We start from the raw sequence: 23,714 nt of genomic DNA, 5'->3' as shown, positions 1-23,714 counted from the left end.
CATTAAGCTGAAAGCTTCAGATCATTTACAATAATTGAAAAAAAAAAAAAGATTTTAAAATCATTCATAGTAATTGAAAAATCCTCAAAAAACGTTAGCACCTGCAAAACTGATAACTGCAAAGTCATAATAATTTTGACTTAAAAACATCTGTGATATTGAAAGAAATTATTTTAATGATTGTCGTTAAAGTCAAAATTAGTGGTTTTTTTTTTGGCTAGATAAAGATCCTTTTGAATTTGACATTTTAAATGAAAATAAAATGCATGTTGTTAAATTTTATTCAATTTCTATTTGAGTAAAAATGAACTGAATTTACAGTTATGGATCAATGTATTCAACTTTATTTCAGACAAACTGTCCATTGAAACATATACAGTACATACATGTAGAATAAAAAAAGAAATACAGTACAAAGCATTATGTGAAAACCGTCAAAGAGAAAGGACCAAGAATCATCTGTTGATATATAGTGCCTTTCTCCACTTAAAATACATTTTGGAATCAAACAATACAGTAACTACTCTACAGTAAATAAATACTGTTTTACTTTTTGTTTTTGCTTTCATAATAATAATAATTTTACTTGGTGCAATATTTTTTGTATTTTGATGTTTTTTAAGGGGCAACTGACTCTTTGAGTTATAGTAATTTTTTTGCTTTAGTTGCCCCTGACCATTGTGCTTTGTTTCTATTCTGTATCTGTTTATTGGTCGAATAAATAAATAAATGAAAATGAAATGAAATTCTGGAAAGAAAACTGTAAATTGTACACTCTATTTGACAAATGATGCATTTTTCTCCAAGATACAGAATCGCAATTATATGCCATCTGAGAATGGATCCCTAGTGAAATACAACATTAACACGTTGCAAACGACTTTGTTAATTAGTATACACTCTTAAATCCAGCACTATGCTTATTACTTTAGCTCATTTGTTCTTATCTGAATCAAAGTATCTCTTGTTCCATATGCTTGCTTGAAATTCTCTATTTTAGAATAGATACTCTGTACCAACCTATATATATCTATCTATCTATCTATATATCTATCAATATCTGACTGACAATAACTGATTTTAAAATGATTGTTTTTCATTATTAGTCACTGGCGACAGTTGATACAGTTCTTTTGTAATATTTATAGAACAGTAATATTTAAATTATATTCCAAATCTTTTAGTTAGTAATTTCTTTACGATTATATTTTATAATTTTGATTGAATGATTTGTCATTGTAGACATAAATACAAATACATTCATTCATGAACAAATCACAACAACAAATTATATGTTCAAAGAAAATGATGGTCTCAGAAATCTGAATGGATATTTGTATGTATGCCTGAAAAAAAAACTTGAATGTATTTTAACATACCTTCACATTCTTCAATGATATAAACAATGTCACCAACATCAAGTGACAGTTCACATTTAGTCTCATCTTGGTCAGCTATGAAGTTATAAACAACTGTTGGAAAAACAAAAAAAAATGATTTAAGTATTTCATAGTAACAATACATTATTAATATTATTTTTTTTTAAGAATTCTAGAAAATTAGGTATTTACAATCAACTGTGTATTTTTAACTAATTGGATAACATAATTTTAATGGGAAGTAAACAATTACTGTAGGAGATTATTCAAGCAGTATTTTCCAGGCCTTGTCTTTTGAAAATTATAGGTGTTCTACAAATTGCACTCCTCAATACATTCAGGGGGAATGCTGTGGTGTTCTGTTTGTATTTTGGTGTGTAGACGTTTACCAAATTTAAGCGTGTTGTAAATCGCACTCCTCAAGGGCAGTTTAGGAGTGTGTTAGGTGAGTGATCACACTTGTTTGCCTTAAAAGACAAGGCCTGATTTTCTTTACCGCGCAAGTCGTCTAAAAACTGTTTGGGGTGTACAGGAGGAACTATTTGAAGGAATACAATCAATTAGGTGCAACATACAGGGCCAAGTATCACTATAGTAGATCTGAACTTATTACCATATGAGTTGGGATATTCTCTGAATCACAAAATCTAACCATGGAGGATTCCTCAATGATGTACAGTAACATGTACATTGGAAATATGTGCATGGAAATTGGATGTACAGTCAATCAGTAGCTACTGTATAGTACAGTAATGCTATCCTATGACACAAGAGTTTATTCATCATTCTGAAATTGGTCTATTAAACGTAGATCATCTATCCAGCCTTGACTATAATAAAGCAGTGTTTAAAATTGATCCGATGATTGTTTTGTGTATGGGTGTGATTTTAGCAAGCCAGGTAGTGTCGCCGTTTAAAGGCAACGTATTCAAGCGAGATTTTGAAAGATGATTTTACACTTGATTCCATTTCACTGAAGATGTTGAATTTACAATTGTTCCATTTCTTGTATTGTGAGGCTGCCTAGTGATGCGTGACTACAGGCCGTAAGAATTACTTGTTGTTGTTAACTACACTGTGCAGCTAACAAATAGAGTGGAGTCGAATAACAAATTAGTGATTTTAAAGATATGATTATTGTTATCTGAATCATCATTGTTATCTACAGTATAGTACATCATCAATTATCAGTATTTTCAACAGTTAAAAAATCAAAACGATATGCGATGTTATTGTTAAGTAAATTTAGTATGAATTGTAGCATGGAGTAAAGATTGTATTGAATAAAAAATAGCAGAATAATAATAAAACACACTACTGTATGTCTAACATTACTGTAACAACAAGTGTAAGGATATACAGTAGTAACTGTAATATTAACAATAATGGAAAAAATACCATAAAAATTACTGCATATTATCTTATATATTATATAATGATGTAAGAAAGTCATATGGTACAATTTCTAAATGGTCAGAAATTGGAAATAAAGCAAGTGTTTTTATAAATATTTATTCTGGTTTATTTTTAAAAGGACATGACAGTAGTAGTAGAATTGTGTCCAATAACATAGAAACAATAAGTAAGGCTAATCTGCATAAAGACAGGTGCTCACATTTAATACTGTACAAACAGATGGCCTCGTTATATTACTTTGTTTTAAATTATTCCTCAGTCTTAGGGTATTTTTAATTCCAAACGATCCGAGAAATGGGTTATATGATAATTCTCTAATTGAAAGAAAGCAGTGTATCTAGGCAGCGCAGATGGAAGACGACGTAAACGTAAAATGGAAATTTACGATTTTATGATTAAAAAGCCTGCAAGGAATATGAGTCATTGATCACATGACCAGTGCCTGGATAGATCCCAAGAATTTCATTATCACTTTCATTCAAGTCTTCCATGGAATTAAAATATTTCTCCATGATGTACTGTACATACATTCTCTTTCTTCTTACAGTACATATTTCAGTAAGAATTATTATTTACAACGGAATGTCTCCGAGTAAAGTGAAATTGAATTTTATACCAGATATTTTTAATTTTTAAAGATTACAGTATTTTCTTTAAAAAATATGGTAGGTATAAAGCTTTATGGAAAAACAAATTCATTAATTTTGATAGGAAAAGACTACTATACGGACTACTACACAAAATAATCAGATTGGATGGCAGGATTTAACAGAAAAGTACAGAATGTTTTTGTTATTTTGCTATCCAAAATATGTCAATTATAACTAAATCTGTGTAAATTCTTGATCGATCACCTACAGTATCATCAATAATACTAGGACCCTCATTGATTAAATCGAAGTGAAGTCAAACTAAAAAAAGTCAATAACGTGTACTATACATAAAACATCTGTATAAAATTAAAAAGTTATAATACTGTACTGTATAGTCTAATACAACAGAACCAATATTATTAACATTAAGACCCTTTGATTATTATAATAATAATTTTCATCAACACAAATTCATAATTTCATATGATCATCTTTGCTCACATATCATTATAGTAGGTTGTTGTAGTTTATTGTACAATACGTTTCAAATAACCTGGAAATCAATCAAGTCTAAAAAGCAAAACAAAGCATTAATATATTCCCATTCAGTAACCTGTGTACAAACGCACGCTCAAATTACTCATAGTAAATTAACGCAGTTTTGCTGGGGGCAAGATGAGATGATTGCACAAAATTAGCATAGTTAGTCAAAGTGATTTAAGCTTAATTTAAGTAAAACAAACATATACTGTAAAGCTAAAATGACTTGGTACAGCCTATAGTAACTTACTTATTATTCTTATTTTGCAGTTGTAGTAAAAGAAATCATTGGGTTTACTGAGATCAAGGAAAGGTGCTCTGTGTACTCCACACATATTATTATTTATTATTAATAAATCCAATAATCAAGTTGTTTGATTTATTAATTAATATTTATTAACAAATACATAATTGGGTTTCCTCCGAGTAAAAGTAAATTCTGGGTACTTTACGAGCCTTGTGGGGTCTACAGTATGTACAATGTTTTACAATTTAATTGGTTAGGAGGTGTGTTAAATTAGTGATAAGTTAACTGATAACGAACTAAATTGTACTTTGTACAGAATATGTCTGGTGTACAGTAGACCAAAAAAATTATTTAAAAAGATTCGTTCGATAAAAACTGGAAAGTTCAGTCGAGTTGGAAGTAAGCTCTGAAGTAGTAGTTTGTTGTAAGCCCTTGGTAGTGTCTGTGAAGACGTTCATTGTATGATGTTGTTAACTTCAAAATTACTACAGATTATTTAAATTTAATCCTGAGACGTCTACTTCCACTTCCACTAGGAACACAGTGGTACTGTACGCACTTGTAGTAAACTAGCGAAGTGTGGACGCAACTACCTCAAATCTCGCAAGTAAAATGCACCTTTGTATTGTGTTACTGAGTGTAAACTTCGTGTGGACGTTCATCAGAAGCAATGTATGCGTATAATTTCATGTCTGACGTAACTTTACCTCAGACGCAAGGCCGTCTGAACACAATTAGAATACATTGCTAGTGTCACACATAGTACAACTACAACTGAACAGCATTGTAATTCTTTTATTGTAGTCAAATAAACAACAACAATCACAAAATACCAGAAAATAAATACCTTTAATAGCAATAACCCAGTAAAGCCGGAGGCTTCATTCAATTTATCAATTACTATACAACAAGACAACAAAGAGGATCAACCAAGTTTGATACAAAAGAGATTTAACATCCTTGTTATCTGTTTACTACCCATACTGTAAAATGTTTCAATACTACAGTATTTATTTCCCTATAGTGGAGTGGATTAATAAATAAAACTGTATGCAGAAAAACAATTTATTTGACCACATACATTATAGCCTGTACATACTGTAAGTAGGATATGAGAACAGATGAATGAACGGATTAATGACTTTTGAAGTGGATTAAACGGATTATTAAAATTATCCTACAACTATTGACATAGCAATCATATTTCATACAGTGTGATTATATTGATACAAGAACAAAGATTAGTTTTTCCATCAGTTGTTGTTTTCATTGACGTCACATTATCTTTTTAATTATCGTTATCGGAGGTCAATAATTCATATTGTAAAATCTTTAACAGCATAGTAATTAGTAGAATGGATCTTATACAGTATAGGTTATGGATCTTATTAAAATCTACAAGCACTGATAGATTTTACCCATTAAAATTGGGTGGGTCCCAATAGGTGGGTAGCAGGAGCAGGAGTGCTCTTGAAGGTGGATGCTAAGTTACGTACACACCCACTACTATGTAATATTGTAACACAGCCATAAAACATCCATGAACCATCCATGAACAAAATAGAAAAACTTCTTTTTTAGATAATTAATGCACAAAACACATTCTGTAACATTAACAGATAAAGATACAGTCATTAATTCAAGACAATAGTTAAGTCTGGATACTTTTAAGATATTATTCTCTACTCTACGGTAGATCTTTAGCTTTACAGTGTTATAAACAATACAGTGAGAATAGCACCTTGAATATTATTGACTAAAATGTAAACCATTACATTCTTCTAGTATTTCCTTTTATTGCAGATACTTAACACCAATATTTAAGTATGGATATGTTATTACGATGATAAATGTATTACATTCCAACATAAAAAAAAGATCTTACAAAGAAAAATCAACATGACATTACATATTCCTACATTAAATTACTTATTTAATGATAAAATAGCCTTGGTAAACTGTAGTAATTGTTCAAGCTACTGTATGCATACTAAAATTCTAAAGACATGTGGTGTGGAGAGGAGGGGTAGTCGGTTATAGCCATCCCAGGGACCCTTAATTGTTGTAAATTGCAATGCAAAAGATAGGATATTTGTATAATTTTTTTTAAATATAGTATGACGTCCATTTTACTTACAGTACAATATATAAAATTCTAACTAATGGAAAGGACTGATCTATTATGAAAGTTCAATATACAAATTATTTTATGAGGTCATAAAACATTCCAGAACATCTTGTAAGAATGCAGAAAGCATCTGGTAAGCTTGTTATTCCTAGTTGACATAGCATGGGCAATTATAAACAGGGATATTGTCATAAATCAAATTGTAAGAATAGGATTACTAAAGTAAACAGCAGATGAGGGAAATCCACAAGTGACTAATGCCAGGTGACAAGTGTGTGTGATGATGGAGGCAGAGGAGGAGGAGGAACAATTGGTCATAATCAATTTAATTTAAAAGAGACAGTACAGTAAATGTATGGACCTAATAAATCAGTCTATGTATGGTAAATGTAAACCAATTATATTTTTAAAATATACAGTAATATACTACATTTAATATTACACTTTAAAATCCATATTTCAGTCAATCAATCAATCAATCAATCAACGTAAACATTTATTTTCTTTCTTTCAATCAATTACAATAAAACAAATGAATAAGGTAGGCTATTAAAAAAAAAAGGTACGAATTTAAAATAATACATTTCGATAAATATATATATAGGCCTAGGCCTATAGCCTAGACTATTTTCACTTCCTTTTTCCTTTTTTTTTATTTCAAAATGATTTATCCAAAATTAATTTAATTTGTTGTCCTATTTTATCAACATTTTCTAAGGGATTTAATAATATATCAATTATATATTACAGAATAAATGGGACCAAAAAGTAGCACTACTAAATTAAGAGGAAATTCTTGTGACAAGTCTTTTTTGTGTCTCAAACTCAATTTAATTGAACCTGCATTTGTTAATTAAATTAGCTGCAAATAATTGTTGTAATAATAATACAAATGTATATTTTTAAAATACTTATTATCTTCGACAAAACGCAAGACAACAAATAAATTACTACCTCAAATTGCTGACAGAAGTCTGTCACTGGACATTTCCGCTTGGCTGGCCAAACATAACACTTCCGTACTCTCAGCCTGTCGGATGCTTTCGTGAGGGTGTATGATTTGAGGGGTAAGCCTATCTTCACGGGAAATCGTTTTTTTTATGAAGCTAAAGCTGTTCAAAATAACTAGAAAATACACTTACCTACTCCATACTTTTCATCTGTATTAGTTTGCACCCACTGTGGCATTTTGAATAAAATAATATGAATTTCCCAGTCGGAATTCTGACCACTCCTTTCACCACAACACAGTCGTCGCCATCTTGAGCTTCCGTGAACTGTCTTGAGGGCGCTATGCCGAATTAAAAATTATTTGTTTTTTACTTGAAAGTTATTATAGAATAAGACGCAATATGATTTTTACAATGAAAAAAATAAATATATTACAAAGTTTTGAATTGCAAGAAAACTTTTAATTACAACGATCAAAGCGTACATATAAACGAAATTATTATAAATAAATGTTTATTAAATAAAGATCCTCTTTAAAATGAGATTAAAATAATAAAGTGCTTAAAAACTCAAATGTACAGCACAAAAGACATGTATATGCGACAATATTTATAATATATTTGTAACAACTATTTGTAACAACTCTTCCGGTCAAATTTAATCAAATCCAGTCTAAAATGTTCTCGTATTAGATCGGTCGTCGGTTGTTTTTGTATGATGGCGCGTATTCCATCTGCTGTAACGATAACGGCCGTCTGCTTTCATGTTGCTCCGACCAGTATCAGCTGAAGCAGCAACAACTCTTTGCCTTTCAACCCATCGGTGACCTGCAACTTCTTCTTTCCTGGTCTTTTTGTCTTTCAACGGTTCTGTTCCTTCTTCTCTGTAGTACTTGCCTACTCTTCGTTCAAACCGTAAATTATCGACAGTACTACTTTTTAAATCAGCAACTCTTTGATCACTGCCGTTCATTTGAGGAGCATCAACTCCTTTGTAACCACTGTCAACGGTTTCCTTTCCACTGTAATTGTTTGTTGTATAAGTTCCAACATGATTGTCACTTATCTGTTGAAGTCTTAGATGATCACTGGTGGTATAAGCAGCTATTGCGTAACCGGTGGCATAAGTTCTATTTATATCGCCATTGTACAATTGATTTGAACGCTTTGTCTGGTCAGCACCACTGTATCGCGGGTCAGCACCACTGTATCGCGGGTCAACAACACTGTATCGCTGGTCAGCAACACTGTATCGCGGGTCAACAACACTGTATCGCTGGTCAGCAACACTGTATCGCTGGTCAGCAACACTGTATCGCTGGTCAGCAACACTGGATCGCTTATCAGCACCACTGGATCGCTGGTCAGCACCACTGGACCGCTGGTCAGCACCACTGGACCGCTGGTCAGCAGCACTGTATCGCTGGTCAACACCACTGGACCGCTGGTCAGCAGCACTGTATCGCTGGTCAGCACCACTGTATCGCTGGTCAGCACCACTGTATCGCTGGTCAGCAACAGCACCGCTGTATTGCAAGGCACCAGTAATGGTATACATTGGATCACACACACCAGGGTAGGCACCCATTAAACTGGCGCCTGTAGCTACAATAAATTGAGTGTTTGCAAATATAGCACCCGTACCTCCTCCAATAACTTGTGGATTAGCATTGACCATTAAAACAGCACCGGTTGTTCCAACACCTTGTTGCGGATTGTCAGCCCTTAAACGTGTACCTTTCTCACCTCCAACGTGTGTGTATGGTCTCCGTAAACTTGCAGCATCGTTGCTGTCTCGATATCGATGTATTGTATCATAATACACTTGTTGGTATTGAGTGGTAAGTTTTGGGTACCGGCTATGTCTCGGGTCTCGACCACTGAGTCTTGGGTCTCGATTACTCATTTTCCGTTTATAACCACCAAGACGTGTTGTTCTGATGCGACCATCAGCACCAATTGCGTTATTTTTAACTTTGTAGCCACCACCGCTTGTTCGATTACTTTTTCGTTGGTCAGGAGTTTTCATGCTTATTTTAGTTGGCTTGTATGCTTGTATTAGTTGGCTGTGTGATTAACGCACGTTCACGAAGTTCGTCTTTTATGTGTAATCGTCATTGTTCAAGTTACACGTGCATTTTAATTACGTTATAACATTTGCATATTCTATTGTGGAATGTGGTAACCTTCTTGCTATTGCAGCAAGCAATTCTATGTACCTGTACTATAATAATTGTTTTATAATTATTATACATATTGGTTATATCAATGCTGATAATAATATTTGTATATTTCTATTTCTTTTAAAAACTATTTAATATTACTTAGATAAATACCTGACACCTGAAGCATTTTGATCAAAACGAGAAACTCAACTCAACAGTTCTGTTCAGAACTGCATACGTGGTGTACCGCAAACTGTAGGCCTAATACATCAACATAAATTAGCCTACCTTTATAACTTCACTTTATCGTCGAGAAGTTTAGTTAATTATAGGTTAGGATGCTTAGGAATGAATTATATACTAAAACCTGATTAATGAATGTAGGCCTACCCCTAGATGCGGATGTTCCAGGCTGTATGCTATACTAGCCGATTATTTCTCGTGCGGAAAATCACGACCAGGAATAATCCAGAGACGCAGTGCGTCTTTCTTCTTTCAATTAAAAAGTTTTAGGTTTTTTTCCTGTAAGTCGATCTATCATAGATCTAGCATATCCTTATGGCGCTTGATATTGTTGCCATAGCAATTCTGAATGACCAATGATTCGTCAGATTGTAAAGAGACATTATCCAATCGGGTGCTACTAATTATTACTGTCAACTCACGGCATTCGGCAACCTCCCACGCAGTGCATAGTCCTGTGTAAAGCGTGGTTCCCACTAGAACGTAACGTAGTGACGTATTGACGCAAAGTGATGTATTGCGTAATTACAAGTGGGAACCGACGACGCAACAGTTCTGCATAAATCGCAGGTGTGATTTCACGCCAGGCGGGGGAAAACACAATTATTGGAAGGGCATTTTCTTACGTTGCGTAGGTTGCGTTACGTTGCGTCGCTAGTGGGAACCAAACTTAAATCGGCAACATCGTAATTAACTTAATTCGGCTCATATTTACGGATTTATTACAAATTAACAAAAAAACAAAGTAAACTTTGCAATGTTTTATTTCACTTAAAATTACGGTGCATATTTCGCCAATATACTTCTTAATTACATAAATATAATTCTTAAAGTATACAAAATCTGGAAGTAATGCGCAATTTATCGAATTTTGCCCTTACGTAAATTGATATATTATTATCTCAATTATATTTTTGTCACGTATATTTGTGTGTGTTTGTCTGTTAGCAGGACAACGTAAAAACTAAAAGACGGTCTTTACCAAATTTCAACCACAGATAGATATGTGATCACGGAAGAATCCGATTCAACTTTAGTGGCAAACCGGACCAGCGTTCCAATTCTGGACCAAGGAGGCCAAATTGAAATATGAAAAGGCTCCGATTCAAAATTGCCCAATGCATTATGGGTAATTTACTTTACGTAGGCCTTCAAAACAACATTATAGATGTGTTTCCTACTTAATTATTTTGATTTTTAAGTGTCGCATCAAATGATAATAGAGTTCTAGTTACACTTTAAGTACTTGTTGCAGTCTGTCCTATCAACGATTTGGTGCTTATGCAAATAAGTATAAAGTACAAAAGTTATCATTCGCGAATCACCGTCACGCTATCCATTGTACCATACAGTTTGGACGTTTGTTGAAACCTTACTTTTATTTAAAAAATTTGTATTAATGTTTACTATGAGCATATAGTTTCTATGCGCATATAGTTTCTATGCTATGGTACATCATTTTAATTCTTTAAGAAAAAAAGTTTACGAACACGTCCACAATCATATTGATTCTTTATCTAAAAGCAATTATTATAAGTTTAAAGTTTGTATTTTCTTAAGATGTATATTATTTATATTACTATTATACATATCTTCATAATATCAAAAATATACAACTATACTACTTCTATGAAACAAATGTGTATTCCAGAACATTTTCAGCGATTTCTGATATTAAATTCTTGTTGAAAATATTATAGAGTACTAATGTAAAACATATCTAACACATTTTAATTTTAATAATAATACTGCTTTCTACTTTAAGTTTAGGCCTACAAAATTACTTTTTGCGACTTGCAACAGCGGCCACAAGGGCAGCTCCCTTACCACTACCATCTTCAGATAACATAAAATTCACTTTCTTTTTTGGAGCTAATTTGTTAGTATAGAGAACCATAAGATCATGAAACTTTGGATGCTTCTTGTACAACGAACCATCCGTTCCTACGGTGATTTCATCCCTGGTCATCAGATTGGCTACTGTGGCTACACCGGCTGCAGCCAGTTTAGCAGCACGAGATGAGACGGTTTGGCATACTAAGTTCACAATCTGTAGATCTTGGTGGTTAGGCTTCAAATCCAGGCCACTGAGTATTTCGTCTACTTTTGTTAAACTTTCACATGTATCACTACGAAACAAAAAGATATATTTAAAGACCGAATAAAAATATATTGACAAAATCTGGATCTAAAAAATACATTGATTACAAATCCCAACAAAAAAAAATATAAAAAAACAACTTACCCTTCTATTTCCGACAGGAATCTTGTTTCAAATTTCCAAGGTTCTTTGATTGTATCTGACAAGCCGCCTCTAAAGACCATCTTATGGTCCGCTAGTTTCAGCAGCGCTCGTCGAGTTATCTCACCAAGGTACATTCCTGATATCATCTTCTCATACCTTTTGAAAAAAGGTTATTCATTGTCTTAAACATTAAGTATTTAAAACTAAGGTTAAGCATAAGTGAGTTTAACGCTATTGTCAAGGTAAATTATTTTCTGTTATGGAAATTCTTTTTTGCAAACGTACAATTGTTTTCCTTTGTTTAGTGTCAACTTGTCAATTTCTTTATCAAAGTCAGTACGTATATCGTCTAGAACACCATCGTCTCCAAACGCACCCCACTCCATATCAATTATTACTTGTCGTGGTTCCTCCTCATCGCCATCCCATAATTCAACATTATCAAGGCTTTCCATATAACAAGCGTTACACCCACTACCTAAGATATTAAATAACTCAAATTATGAAAAAGAACTTCTTATAACCAAATAGTTAATGGTGTCTTAGTCTTAGTATTGAAATGAGAGTTACGAAATGAAAGTTAAAATTGGATACTTTAATCAACCTAAAATTAATCCAATGTAGCAATTGGGGTTTGTGTAAGCACATGACATTAATGTTCCAACAGTATCATTCACAACTGCAACAATATCCAACTCCACATTCTGAAATAAAGATAAGAAAAAGAGTTATTGAAACAGATACTAGAAGCAATGGATCATTATGTTAATAATATTAACATTAATAATAGTCACTTTTACTTAGAAGATTGAATCGTTTGAATGCTAGTAATTTACCTGTCTGGTAAAAGCCTGCTCTAGTAACTTAACAACATCTTGGTTCTCAACTCCAGAAGCTGAGTAACCTTTGGTCCATGTCACAAGGAATGCTGTAATACAATGACAAACATGTGTAATTATTTCATTTTACAATATCATACTTTTGTAAAAGTCATTAATCATCCATACTACTTACCCGATGTTAATCCCTTATGATAACAAGGGAACGAGAATGTGAATCCAAGTGGTAGTTTTTCACTGATTCCCTTTTCCTTCTTGAAGTCACCAAGACAGGTAGCTATGTAATCAAACAGCTAAAACATACATGAAATAAAGTGTGTGCAACATTTTCATTTTTTAGATTACAATATTGAAGGTAAAGACTAGTCGAGTCCACACCAGGAAACTGACAAACCTTTGTTTGCAAACTCCGAGTTTGCCAACGTTTGTAGAAGTTCTTTAAAACTACTTTTCCAGTTACTGGAGGCTGTCAGTTTTTCCACCATCAACATTCATCAAACTGGCTTGTCAATGCGGTGCATGGTCTAACAAACTAGGCTTCTGCAGCTTGCCGACGTTTGTCAACTGGTCTACTGACATAATAAACTTTGGCAAACTTTTTTTGCCAAACTCAGCGATTGCTCAAGTTTGCAAACTAAAGTTTGCTATTAAAGAGTTTAACAATAATAGGATTGGGCCACAGAAAAACAAGGCCATATACATGGATGAAGTCGCGTGCTCAAGTTAGTTTTTACCGACCGACCAACCAACCGACCGACCGACCGACCGACCAACCGACCGAAATTGCTGAACATGTTTAAAAATGTTGAAAATGTTTAAAAACATTTATATTTTTTAAATTTACACGTGCGTAGCCTGTCACGTTTGACGTGCTCGTATAACGTAATTTCGAGTTGGAAAGTGAATCAAATATGATGACATTATTAAAGAAAGGTTGTAGAACAGAAATCGGGCAAAAAGAGTGCGCACTCATTGCAATTTTTTAAACGCTTAAAATTGCCTGAAACGTACTCTAATTTCATCGTAATTGTATTGCCATATGATGAAATATGACCTGAAATTTTTGAGCACCAAATTTTATTTAATTGTGATTCATGCTTGTGAAGATATGATTACAAATAAAAACGTGATTTCGTTAAATCGTGCGTAGACCGCGTAATTTTTGATTGCGCACCGTGAAAAACATAACCACATCGAGTCCTGGCCATAAGGAATATACTCTGAAAAATTGACTTAGCTAGATGAAACTGATATCAAGACAAGGCCATATACAAGTTAGTGTTTACCGACCGACCGACCGACATAGCGAGCTGTAGAGTCGCGTTGCACGCGACTAAAAACTATTAGCATAAATAACTTCTAAAAACTTGTTTTCTATTTTGGAAAACGGGTAACTCGTAGGTGACAGCAATCACAAGTTTGTTAATGTTTTATCAAATACTTATGATATAAATAAGAGTTGCTGAGGCTACATACCTGTTCTCCGGTGCCTGTCATGATTTCTTGAGAAAGCACAAAGACTTTACTTTCCAACTTGACATCACCATTGAGTAGCGTCACTAGTAGAACACGGAAATTACTACCACCGAGATCAAGAGCTAAGAAACGACCATTCTCTAAAACGAGAACATTAAATTTACTATGAAAACAAGTACATTCCAGATACAAACCATACTTACATAGAGATGGAAGGTGGAGGGGGTGATTGAATCAAACACATCAGTCAAAAAGAGTTCTGGCAAAATGGTTGAGAGTACCTGAGCCGTCTGGAATAGATCTGACATAGCTTGGCAACATTTTAACTTTTGCTGTAGGGTTCGTTGCGGCTCCTAGACCCTTTTCCATGTCACGTTGCAGCCGCTGCATAATATCTTTAAGGTTGTCATCACTTAGATGTAGGCACTCCAACAAAGAATCAACCTGAATATAGAATAGAAGACAATGTTGGAATCATTTAAATTAGCTTCTACTACTATTACTAAGCAATCGACGCTCCAACTCTGGTGTACTGTATGCCATGGTTTTCCGGAAAGTCTGGTATTCAGAATGTGTTTTTAATGGTAAGGTATTGGGAGAGTTGACTATAGAAACAGGGAAATGTTAACATGTTGTTCTTTTGTCAAGATAAGTATGTACTCAAATTAAATGGTTTTTTTTACATAGTTCATTTTCATCTACCAGTACTACGCCCAACGTGCCGTATCAACTTATCTTAGATTATCGATTCTTAACTAAACAATATAGTACGACAGTAATTATAAAAGGTACTTGGGAGTTACTGTGTACACCATTGTCAAGGCCATGCTGCTACAATATTGGTCTCCAAGTTATTGGTCAAAGGTTCATATTTTATCAGAAAACGATATATATCTACTGTACTGTAGATTAATTTGTAGCACTATGTGGGCAGTATGCCAGCCACAGATGTGATATATGGGTAATTGTATTGTAACATATTTACCCATATGTTTGACATAGTTCTATAAAGAGAGAGGATATGGTCCATGATGCACACTCGAAACTAGAAAAACGTAACATGAATTATTTATGAAGTGGTAGACATATCCCGCCCCGCCCCCTCCTAGAAACAAGTTTACCTGTGCTTTAACTCCAGAGTCTACCATATTGCAAAGTTGATGACCAAGTCAACGAACTGTGTGATATAATGCGTTTAGGGGCGTGATTTTCAGGGTCTAGAAAAACATGAATACATAACAAATTCAACTGTTATCATAACAATATCAGACACTGGTATTATATTCAACTCATATTCAATTTAACTAAAGTTGGACTTACCTTTTCAAAATCAATCGCGAGGTCAATCAATAGGAACTTAGCTGGCCTTTAAATACATAAGCATGGTGTCGGCGCGCTACACAAAAAGGAGGCGTGTAATATTTCCACGATTTTGATTGGTCAAGCTCACGAGGAGGACTTTGTTTACTTTTTGCTGTCCACCAGTACTGGCCCACCAAGGCAAAGGGAAGTATGAGACAACATGATAGTTTTGAGTAATCAAGCAAGTAGGCAAGGTTCTCGACGTTACAAAAAACAATTTCACTTTTCTTCCCGAGTGCCTTCAAGATTAACTAAAAGAATACAGTGTAATATTCCATATTTTGATTATATTTACTGAATTTTTTATAAAGTTATACAGTTACATAATGTTATGAATGTTACATTATATTACTACCGTACTCCATGATTACTACTAACTAAACAGGATTGAGAATTCTTGTAAAATGAAAATATTATTAATATTCCTCAAAATGATTTCCAGGCATTGATCTATATATAATAAGTACAAAATGCCTTAAGCTTGGTTAGGGCCACTAGAGACGCATCGCAAGGACGTAGACGCAACGCAACCGAGTTGACAAATGACAATTCAGATGATTAATCTCTTGTGATTGTGTTGCGTCTGTAGTGTGAACCAAACGTTATTACTGTCATATATAAATATCCATTTGCAGCATCTAAGTTGGAATATCATGTATTGACTAAACTGGGCTTATAAAAAACTCATACAATCAATCTGTAGTTTAGTGTCACCTGTAAGTTCTATAGCTGGTACGCTGATTAAATGATTCCAAAGCAATTATTACAAATATAAAGATATTGTATAGTCCTAATCATATCTAGTATATTATCTTTATTTTTAAAAATTACATCAGAATTATTATATATATCTTCATAATATTAATAACTATATTACTTCTATGAAACAATCTATACCATTTTCTTCTTGAAAATGTTATAGAGTATTGTAGGTAGATACAAACATAGAGGCAGTACCACTTATAAAGTGGTAAGGTGGTTGCAAGGAAAGGGAAAATAACAAGACAAGGCAACAGGGTTGTGAAAGACCTCTGTGAAAAATTTGTCAGATTAAAACCTTACCAACCGTACTGGTGACTACGGCCCTGAGAGGCCATGGTATAAGCTATGTCATGAGAAATGACATTGGATTATTAACGCATGTATGTACAAACTGACATTGAAATCTGTTCTATTCTATTTCCCCAAAACCAATGATTATCAAAAACCTCTTTTCCCGCTAACTAACTTGTATTGTATTAACTACACCTATACATTATCAACCTCTTGGTACCTATCACAAGGGATTTTGGGTAATCTAGGTTCATCCACAACCTAAGGTAAATATAGGCTTTCCAATCTTTACTATAATATGATTTTTATTTGGTAAGAAAATTACTTTTTGCGACTGGCAACAGCGGCCACGAGGGCAGCGCCCTTACCACTACCATCTTCAGATAACATAAAATTCACTTTCTTTTTTGGAGCTAATTTTTCAGCATAGAGAACCATATGATCATGGAACTTTGGATGTTTCTTGTACAACGAACCATCCGTTCCTACGGTGACTTCATCCCTGTTCATTTGATTGGCTACTGTGGCTACGCCAGCTGCAGCCAGTTTAGCAGCACGAGACGAGACGGCCTGGCATACTAAGTTCGCAATCTGTAGATCTTGGTGGTTAGGCTTCAAATCCAGGCCTCTGAGTATTTCGTCTACTTTTGTTAAACTTTCACTTGTATCACTAAGAAACAAATAATACATTGTTAAATAGCCATAGAAGGAATAAATTGGGGAAAGATTTAGATAGTATAATTTAGATACAATGTCACATGGGTCTAAATAAAATGTCAGAGTTGAATATATTACTGAAATACCCAAAAAATAAAAGCTGAACATCAAAACGAACAAAATCCAACATACGCTTCTATTTCTGAAAGGAATCTTGTTTCAAATTTCCAAGGTTCTTTGATTGTATCTGACAAGCCGCCTCTGAAGATCATCTTATGGGCCGCTAATTTCAGCAGCGCTTGCCGTGTAATCTCTCCAAGGTACATTCCGGATATCATCTTCTCATACCTTTTAAAAAAAAATTTGTCATTACTAAATCCAATTTTAAGCATGTAAAACTAGGATTCTCAACATTATATACACATATATAAACTGAACTTATACATATATTGGCAATATATTATTATATATATTCTGGCAATACTGAATTGTAAACGTACAATTGTTTCCCATTGTTTGGTGTCAATTTGTCCATTTCTTTATCAAAGTCAGTACGTATATCATCTAGAACGCCATCGTCTCCAAACGCACCCCACTCCATATTGATGATTACTTGTCGCGGTTCCTTGTCATCGCCATCCCATAATTCAACATTGTCAAGGTTTTCCATATAACATGCATTAGTACCAGTACCTACGATAATATATTATTTAAATACAAAAGAACTGTCAACTTTTCCATAACCAGTCTGGGTTTCCAGAAATAATTTGGAAAGATATACTGGCATTTTAGTATTTGATAAATTAAAAAGGAAAGCGTAAAGTAATATCGACACATCTCAAACTTTTTTACATGCTAGTCTAATTTCTTATCATTGTCGAGTTGAGTGGCCGAGTGGTTATGGCGCCACAAACCATTGTAGTCTTAAAATCGACCATAGTTCTCAGACTTTAAACTGGAGGCATTGTACACATCTGGCTTGTGTGTGTATTTTAAAGAACCCAGTGCATCTTTCTGAAAAGTCGGGAGTTACTCCAGTGCACTGGTCCATCTCAGACACTGTGATTTTTGGCAGGCGCTACACTGTGGCTGACGTAGGATCGTTGAGGGCGTAACCCAAATTTCCACAATATTGAGGATGAATAACGTAATCAAACAAACAAATTTACATCATATCACTCTCTATAAATAACTGTAAATTCACCAACCTAAAATCAATCCAATGTAGCAATTGGGGTTTGTGTAAGCACATGACATTAATGTTCCAACAGTATCATTCACAACTGCAACAATATCCAACTCCACATTCTACAATAAAGATAAGAAAAAGAGTTATTGAAACAGATACTAGAAGCACATATGGATCTATGTAGATAACACTTCGATTGCATAATCAGAACTCGCTTCAACCACAGGAAGAAACAGGACACTGAGCTCGCCTTGCCAAGATAGGAACTTGTAACAGTCCTTTGATATTATGTCTGGCTGCGACAAATGCCAACGGTACTGTACCATGTACATATTGTCCACGGTGCATGCGGTATTTGTTAAGGGGCATGGAACTGATCGTGTCGCAGCCACAGATAACCCCTTTGATCTCAGGAACTCAGCATCCTGTTCTTTTAGATTGCCTTGGTTCAACATTTTTTGCTCTAAGATTAAATCATTTAAATTGTTTTCATGTGTTACCTTTTTGGCACAAGACTGCTGTAATAACTTAACAACATCTTGTTTCTCAACTCCAGAAGCTGAGAATCCTTTGGTCCATGTCACAAGGAATGCTGTAATACAATGACAATCATGTGTAATTATTCCATGTCATCTCTATCTAACTACTCTTGCACTGATATGTTGTCCGAAAGCTCAGCAAATTTTTCTGGCTGTTTTACTTTATCATTTTGATGTAGCTTTTTTTATTTGTATCTCCATTGAGTTCTAGCCATCGATACCAACAGAATTGTAATTTTTTTCAGTAATTTGCTTTTTGATTTATATCAATACGCTTCATCATCACTAGAAATTGGAAAATGCAATGGACAAAATGAATGGACAAAATGTCACCATCCAAAAATAATTTGCACATGGCTACAATAGTTTGGTTGTTATGCCTTGGCATAGTGTAATTAAAAGTCACTAATTTTAATACTTAACTACCTGAAGTTAGTCCCTTCTGAGCACAAGGGAACGAGAATGTGAATCCAAGTGGTAGCTTCTCACTGATTCCCTTTTCTTTCTTGAAGTCACCAAGACAGGTGGCTATGTAATCAAACAGCTAAAAATACAGATATATCATTCATAACATTTGTACAATCTTTTTCCTGTACTATTTTAAGTACAGTACAGGTATGAAACACTGTTTAATAATAAAAAAAGCAGTATATTGAATATGCAAACGGAACAGAGTGGTATACACAGAGAATGTACTATTTTAGTATAATACTTCAGAAACTTATTTTCTACTATGGAGAAAATAGGGGTAAGTAGGATTTTTATTTATCTCACCACAGAGAAATAACTAATTATCGATTTTTGACAAATAAATACATTCTCAGACTACTGTATACCTGTTCTCCAGTGCCTGTCATGATTTCTTGAGAAAGGGCAAACACTTTGCTTTCTAACTTGACATCACCATTGAGTAGCGTCACTAGTAGAACACGGAAATTACTGCCACCAAGATCAAGAGCAAAGAAACGACCACTCTCTAAAAAAAAAAGAAATAAACCAAATAAATGCCAGACAATATCAGAATATATTTTAAATCCAAAGAGGAAATTCAGTACTACTAGTATTTGTTAATCGTGGAAGTTGTTATGAGGAGTAGCTTGAGATGAATGGAACAAGTTAAAACGGTAAAGAGAGCTTAGCATCTAGAAGTCAAACTGGTGATGACAGGAAGAAGTATAGAGATATAATAATGTGTAATAATAGCATATTATATCCTCTGGTATAATCCCCTCCCCTAGAACACAAAATTAGGCTGACATTAGGGGGTGGGACTCTCTCTCTCTAGGTGCCGTATCTACGGACGTAGGCGATGATGTTCTGCCACAATTTTCTGCTTCTCGCTTTCGTTAACAGGTCCACTCCTTGACTGGTAAGCATTTCTTGTAAAAACTTATCTGAACTGGCTAGAGAGAGGCCAGCAGTACATCAATACTGGGACTATACCGGGGAATATGTCTGTTTGTGAAATCAGACATAAAGTAGGGAGTGGTATTAGACCTGAAGTGGCATTATACCCGAGGATATACGGTAATAATTTATTCATTTATATTGCGCAAATTTCATTGAAATTTGTTCAAATGACGCACACGATGTAGAATGCAACATGGAACAAAGTGACAGTCCATTAATTAAACTTCTTGAAAGGAGGATGAAAAATGATGATGAATCGTACAAATCAGTCAGAAGAGTAGATTTTAAGAATGAAATATCTGTACCTGAACCATTTGGAATAGATCTGACATAGCTTGGAAACATTTTAACTTTTGCTGTAGGGTTCGTTGCGGCTCCTAGACCCTTTTCCATGTCACGTTTCAGCCGCTGCATAATATCTTTAAGGTTGTCATCACTCAGATGTAGAGATTCTAATAAAGAGTCAACCTGGATATAGAGTATAATAGACAATGTTGTTAATATCATAGATGACCAATTACAATCAGTATGGGCCCATGTCAGTTAATTATTTACCAAGGTAAGTTTGTTTTTATTATTATATTATAATTAATGTTAACTTTGGTGGGTATAAAGAGTAGGTCATTATTTTACTCAGGTATACAACTCTGAACTCTATAAGTCTGAACAGGCCCTATGTGATATCTATACATTTATACTTATTTCTGATGCTTTTATGTGGTTGCATTATTCTAGCTGTTGTTTCACACTATTTAAATACTACAGTAAAGAACAGATGCCAATTCGCATGATAACTCGGAATGATAATACTCTCTGTATAGATAATATGTCAATGATGATTATGATAACAGTGATCAAATATAGCAATATGTAAATAAACGTAAAAAAACATTTACGGTACATTTTGAATCAATATTTTATGTCCTTAACCTAACCTACCGTAATAAGTGCATCGCTCAGAACTGAAAGTGGTAATCATATTCTATACTTAGAGCAACTCTAAAGACAAGCGATTAAATTTGGTGTGATTAAAAATGTTAATAACATTTACTATAGTCTTAAGCTCTGTCTACACTATCAAACTAGTTTGACAAAAAAAAAGTGTGACAAAAAAAAAGTGTGATGTGCCCGAATATGGTAGTAATATGCCCAAATATGGTATTGATATGACATCATCATGTCCACTATGGGCACATCACATTAAAAAAAATCACATAAAAGTTTGTTTCAGAGCTTTAATTTAGCCTAACTTAGGGGGTCAGATTATACTTGAGTATGGAATTATACTCTGTCATATGGTTGTTTTTACAAATCCAGGTCTTAGTTCTAATAAGGCATCCCAGCTATTGGTTATTTTCTATGATTTCAATATAATATTACAAAGTATACATATTACTTCTATTCATGTTCATTCAAGTGTTTCTGTGCTAACATTGAATTAATCCATAAACATAAGTGAAAATATGGAGCTTGGATTTAGAAACAGTTTAGGAATAAATGAGCATATGATAATGGAAATATTATAATCCATATTAACATAATTGAGCACTGGTGGCTGTATGGTATCTATGGTTTTGATAAAGCATGAACATTTTGTGAATTAATCAATCAAGTGTGAATGTTTCCTTTTCGACTTCCTGTTGTTTGGTGATGGAACAAAATGAATTGGTTTGACAAAATGATTTTAAAATGTGATTTTTCTCATTCCATTTGAGTGATACTGCCATAAATAAATGAGAAAGCTGGTAAGAAAGGTCAATTTTGAATGAATTTGAAAGCTAGCTTGAACTACTACCGAGAAATCGACACTCTGACTCCGATGGACCGGAAGCTTTGACGACTTAGACCACTTCCCACCAATCATAACCCAGTCCTTTGCTTGCTGGAAAAAATTATTATTACTCAATTGAATCTTTTATTTCGGAATCTCTGGTCCATAGAAAATAAAATTATGTATAAATTAATAAATAAAAAAAAACTGTACTAATTACTATATTACTCATCTCAGGATGGCATTCCACCTAGAGAGCATCTTTGACTTACATAAGACGTTGTCTATAATTGTTGTGACTAAAACATTTTCACTTGAATTAAGTCTACACATCAGACCATTACAGGTATATCGATTTATAAACATTATGAACTTTTGTACGCATAAAGTTCAAGCATTTAAACAGGGTAAATGATTTGGATGGTTTGCATATGTACACTATACACCTGTGCTATGTTTCACTATCTTCAGTTCTCATCTACTAAATGATACTACGCCCAAAATGTGTCCAATGTCAACAAACGCAAGATTATTTTATTTATAATAAAATAATCTAATAAAGAGACAATGGGCATAACAATTTTGGACAAAATTGTCAAGGTCATTTTGTTACAAATATTTAAATTATTATATTAGTCAAAGATAATAATCTTATCAGAAATTGATTTTATCTCCTGTAACTGTATTGTAGAATTAATTTGAAGGTATTGTATACTGTTCTATTCTATCTTGATACTTTTTTCAGTGCTAAACTGAGAGAAGGTCATTGCTTTATTGCTTCTCTCTATTAATTAGAACAATTTAGGTAGCTAGGCTTATAACTTCCCATTGACCAAAAACTGGCTTTCCCCCTCCAGGCTAAAAAAAAAACCTCTACCACCTCTGTCATTAAATTTGTATTTTGCACATTAAACTACAACAAACGCCACAAATGTTTACCTGTGCTTTAACCTGAGAGTCTACCATGATGTCATATATTGTTGAAAATATCTCGGTCGAGTTGTAATTGTAGGCCAGTAAATAAGCTGGTTTTCGGTGCGAAGCTGACCTGGATGCTAACCCGTGATGTGGAAAGAGTGCTGCTGCTGTTCAGTCTGTGGTTGTTGATTGAAGTTCCAGCAGGGCCTAGAAATACGGTCATTTATAATATACATATCGGACACTCAATTATACTTATAAAGCGCCTATTTATAAGACACAAATAATAAGAAATATTATAAGTATAGTTACTAATCAAGTTAAACAACTAAAGTACAGTTTTTGTAGACTTACTTTTTCACGTCTTTTCTGCCAAATCACTATTTCCTTATGAATTAATTGCACGCATCACTACGTAAAAGGGGTGTGGTTGCCGCCGCAAACAAGAAGGAGGCGTGTAATACTTAGGCGATTTTTATTGGTCAAACCCACGTGGAGGACTTTGTAATTGTTTACCTTTTGATATTGTAGGCAAGGTCTTCGTGACAAAATTAACTATACCGTAAATCTTCTAATTGTAACCCTGGGTTATAA

The 23,714-nt window shown here is 33.9% G+C and overlaps 2 protein-coding genes across 4 annotated transcripts in view; both read right to left on the bottom strand.

Annotated features, from left to right (window-relative positions):
- Nucleotides 1–7,556, bottom strand: part of LOC144838676 (dedicator of cytokinesis protein 1-like) — a 41,515-nt gene extending 33,959 nt beyond the window's left edge. For all 3 annotated transcript variants that reach the window (XM_078694111.1, XM_078694112.1, XM_078694113.1), the window contains exons 1-2: nt 7,446–7,556; nt 1,380–1,472 (exon numbers count right to left, since the gene is read on the bottom strand). In XM_078694111.1, coding sequence (XP_078550237.1) covers nt 1,380–1,472; nt 7,446–7,491 — 139 coding nt within the window. In that variant the 5' untranslated portion in view covers nt 7,492–7,556. The remainder of the gene's footprint in view (nt 1–1,379; nt 1,473–7,445) is intronic.
- A 3,870-nt stretch (nt 7,557–11,426) lies between these two features.
- On the bottom strand, nt 11,427–23,521 carry LOC144838087 (hexokinase-2-like). The gene is made up of 19 exons (XM_078693444.1): nt 23,475–23,521; nt 23,142–23,327; nt 20,737–20,899; nt 19,858–19,997; nt 19,448–19,565; nt 18,983–19,074; nt 18,502–18,601; nt 17,794–17,986; nt 17,486–17,641; nt 16,962–17,306; nt 15,542–15,587; nt 14,503–14,665; nt 14,222–14,361; nt 12,921–13,038; nt 12,743–12,834; nt 12,511–12,610; nt 12,192–12,384; nt 11,907–12,062; nt 11,427–11,790 (listed from the first exon to the last, which is right to left on the bottom strand). The coding sequence occupies exons 2-19, from the start codon at nt 23,166–23,168 to the stop codon at nt 11,442–11,444; spliced, it is 2,691 nt and encodes an 896-aa protein (XP_078549570.1). The 5' UTR covers nt 23,169–23,327; nt 23,475–23,521; the 3' UTR covers nt 11,427–11,441.
- Nucleotides 23,522–23,714: the final 193 nt, after the last annotated feature.

Source organism: Antedon bifida, chromosome 3 (assembly GCF_963402885.1).
Source record: "Antedon bifida chromosome 3, ecAntBifi1.1, whole genome shotgun sequence".
Taxonomy (NCBI): Eukaryota; Metazoa; Echinodermata; class Crinoidea; order Comatulida; family Antedonidae; genus Antedon; species Antedon bifida.
This window is presented reverse-complemented; position numbering and strand designations above follow the sequence as displayed.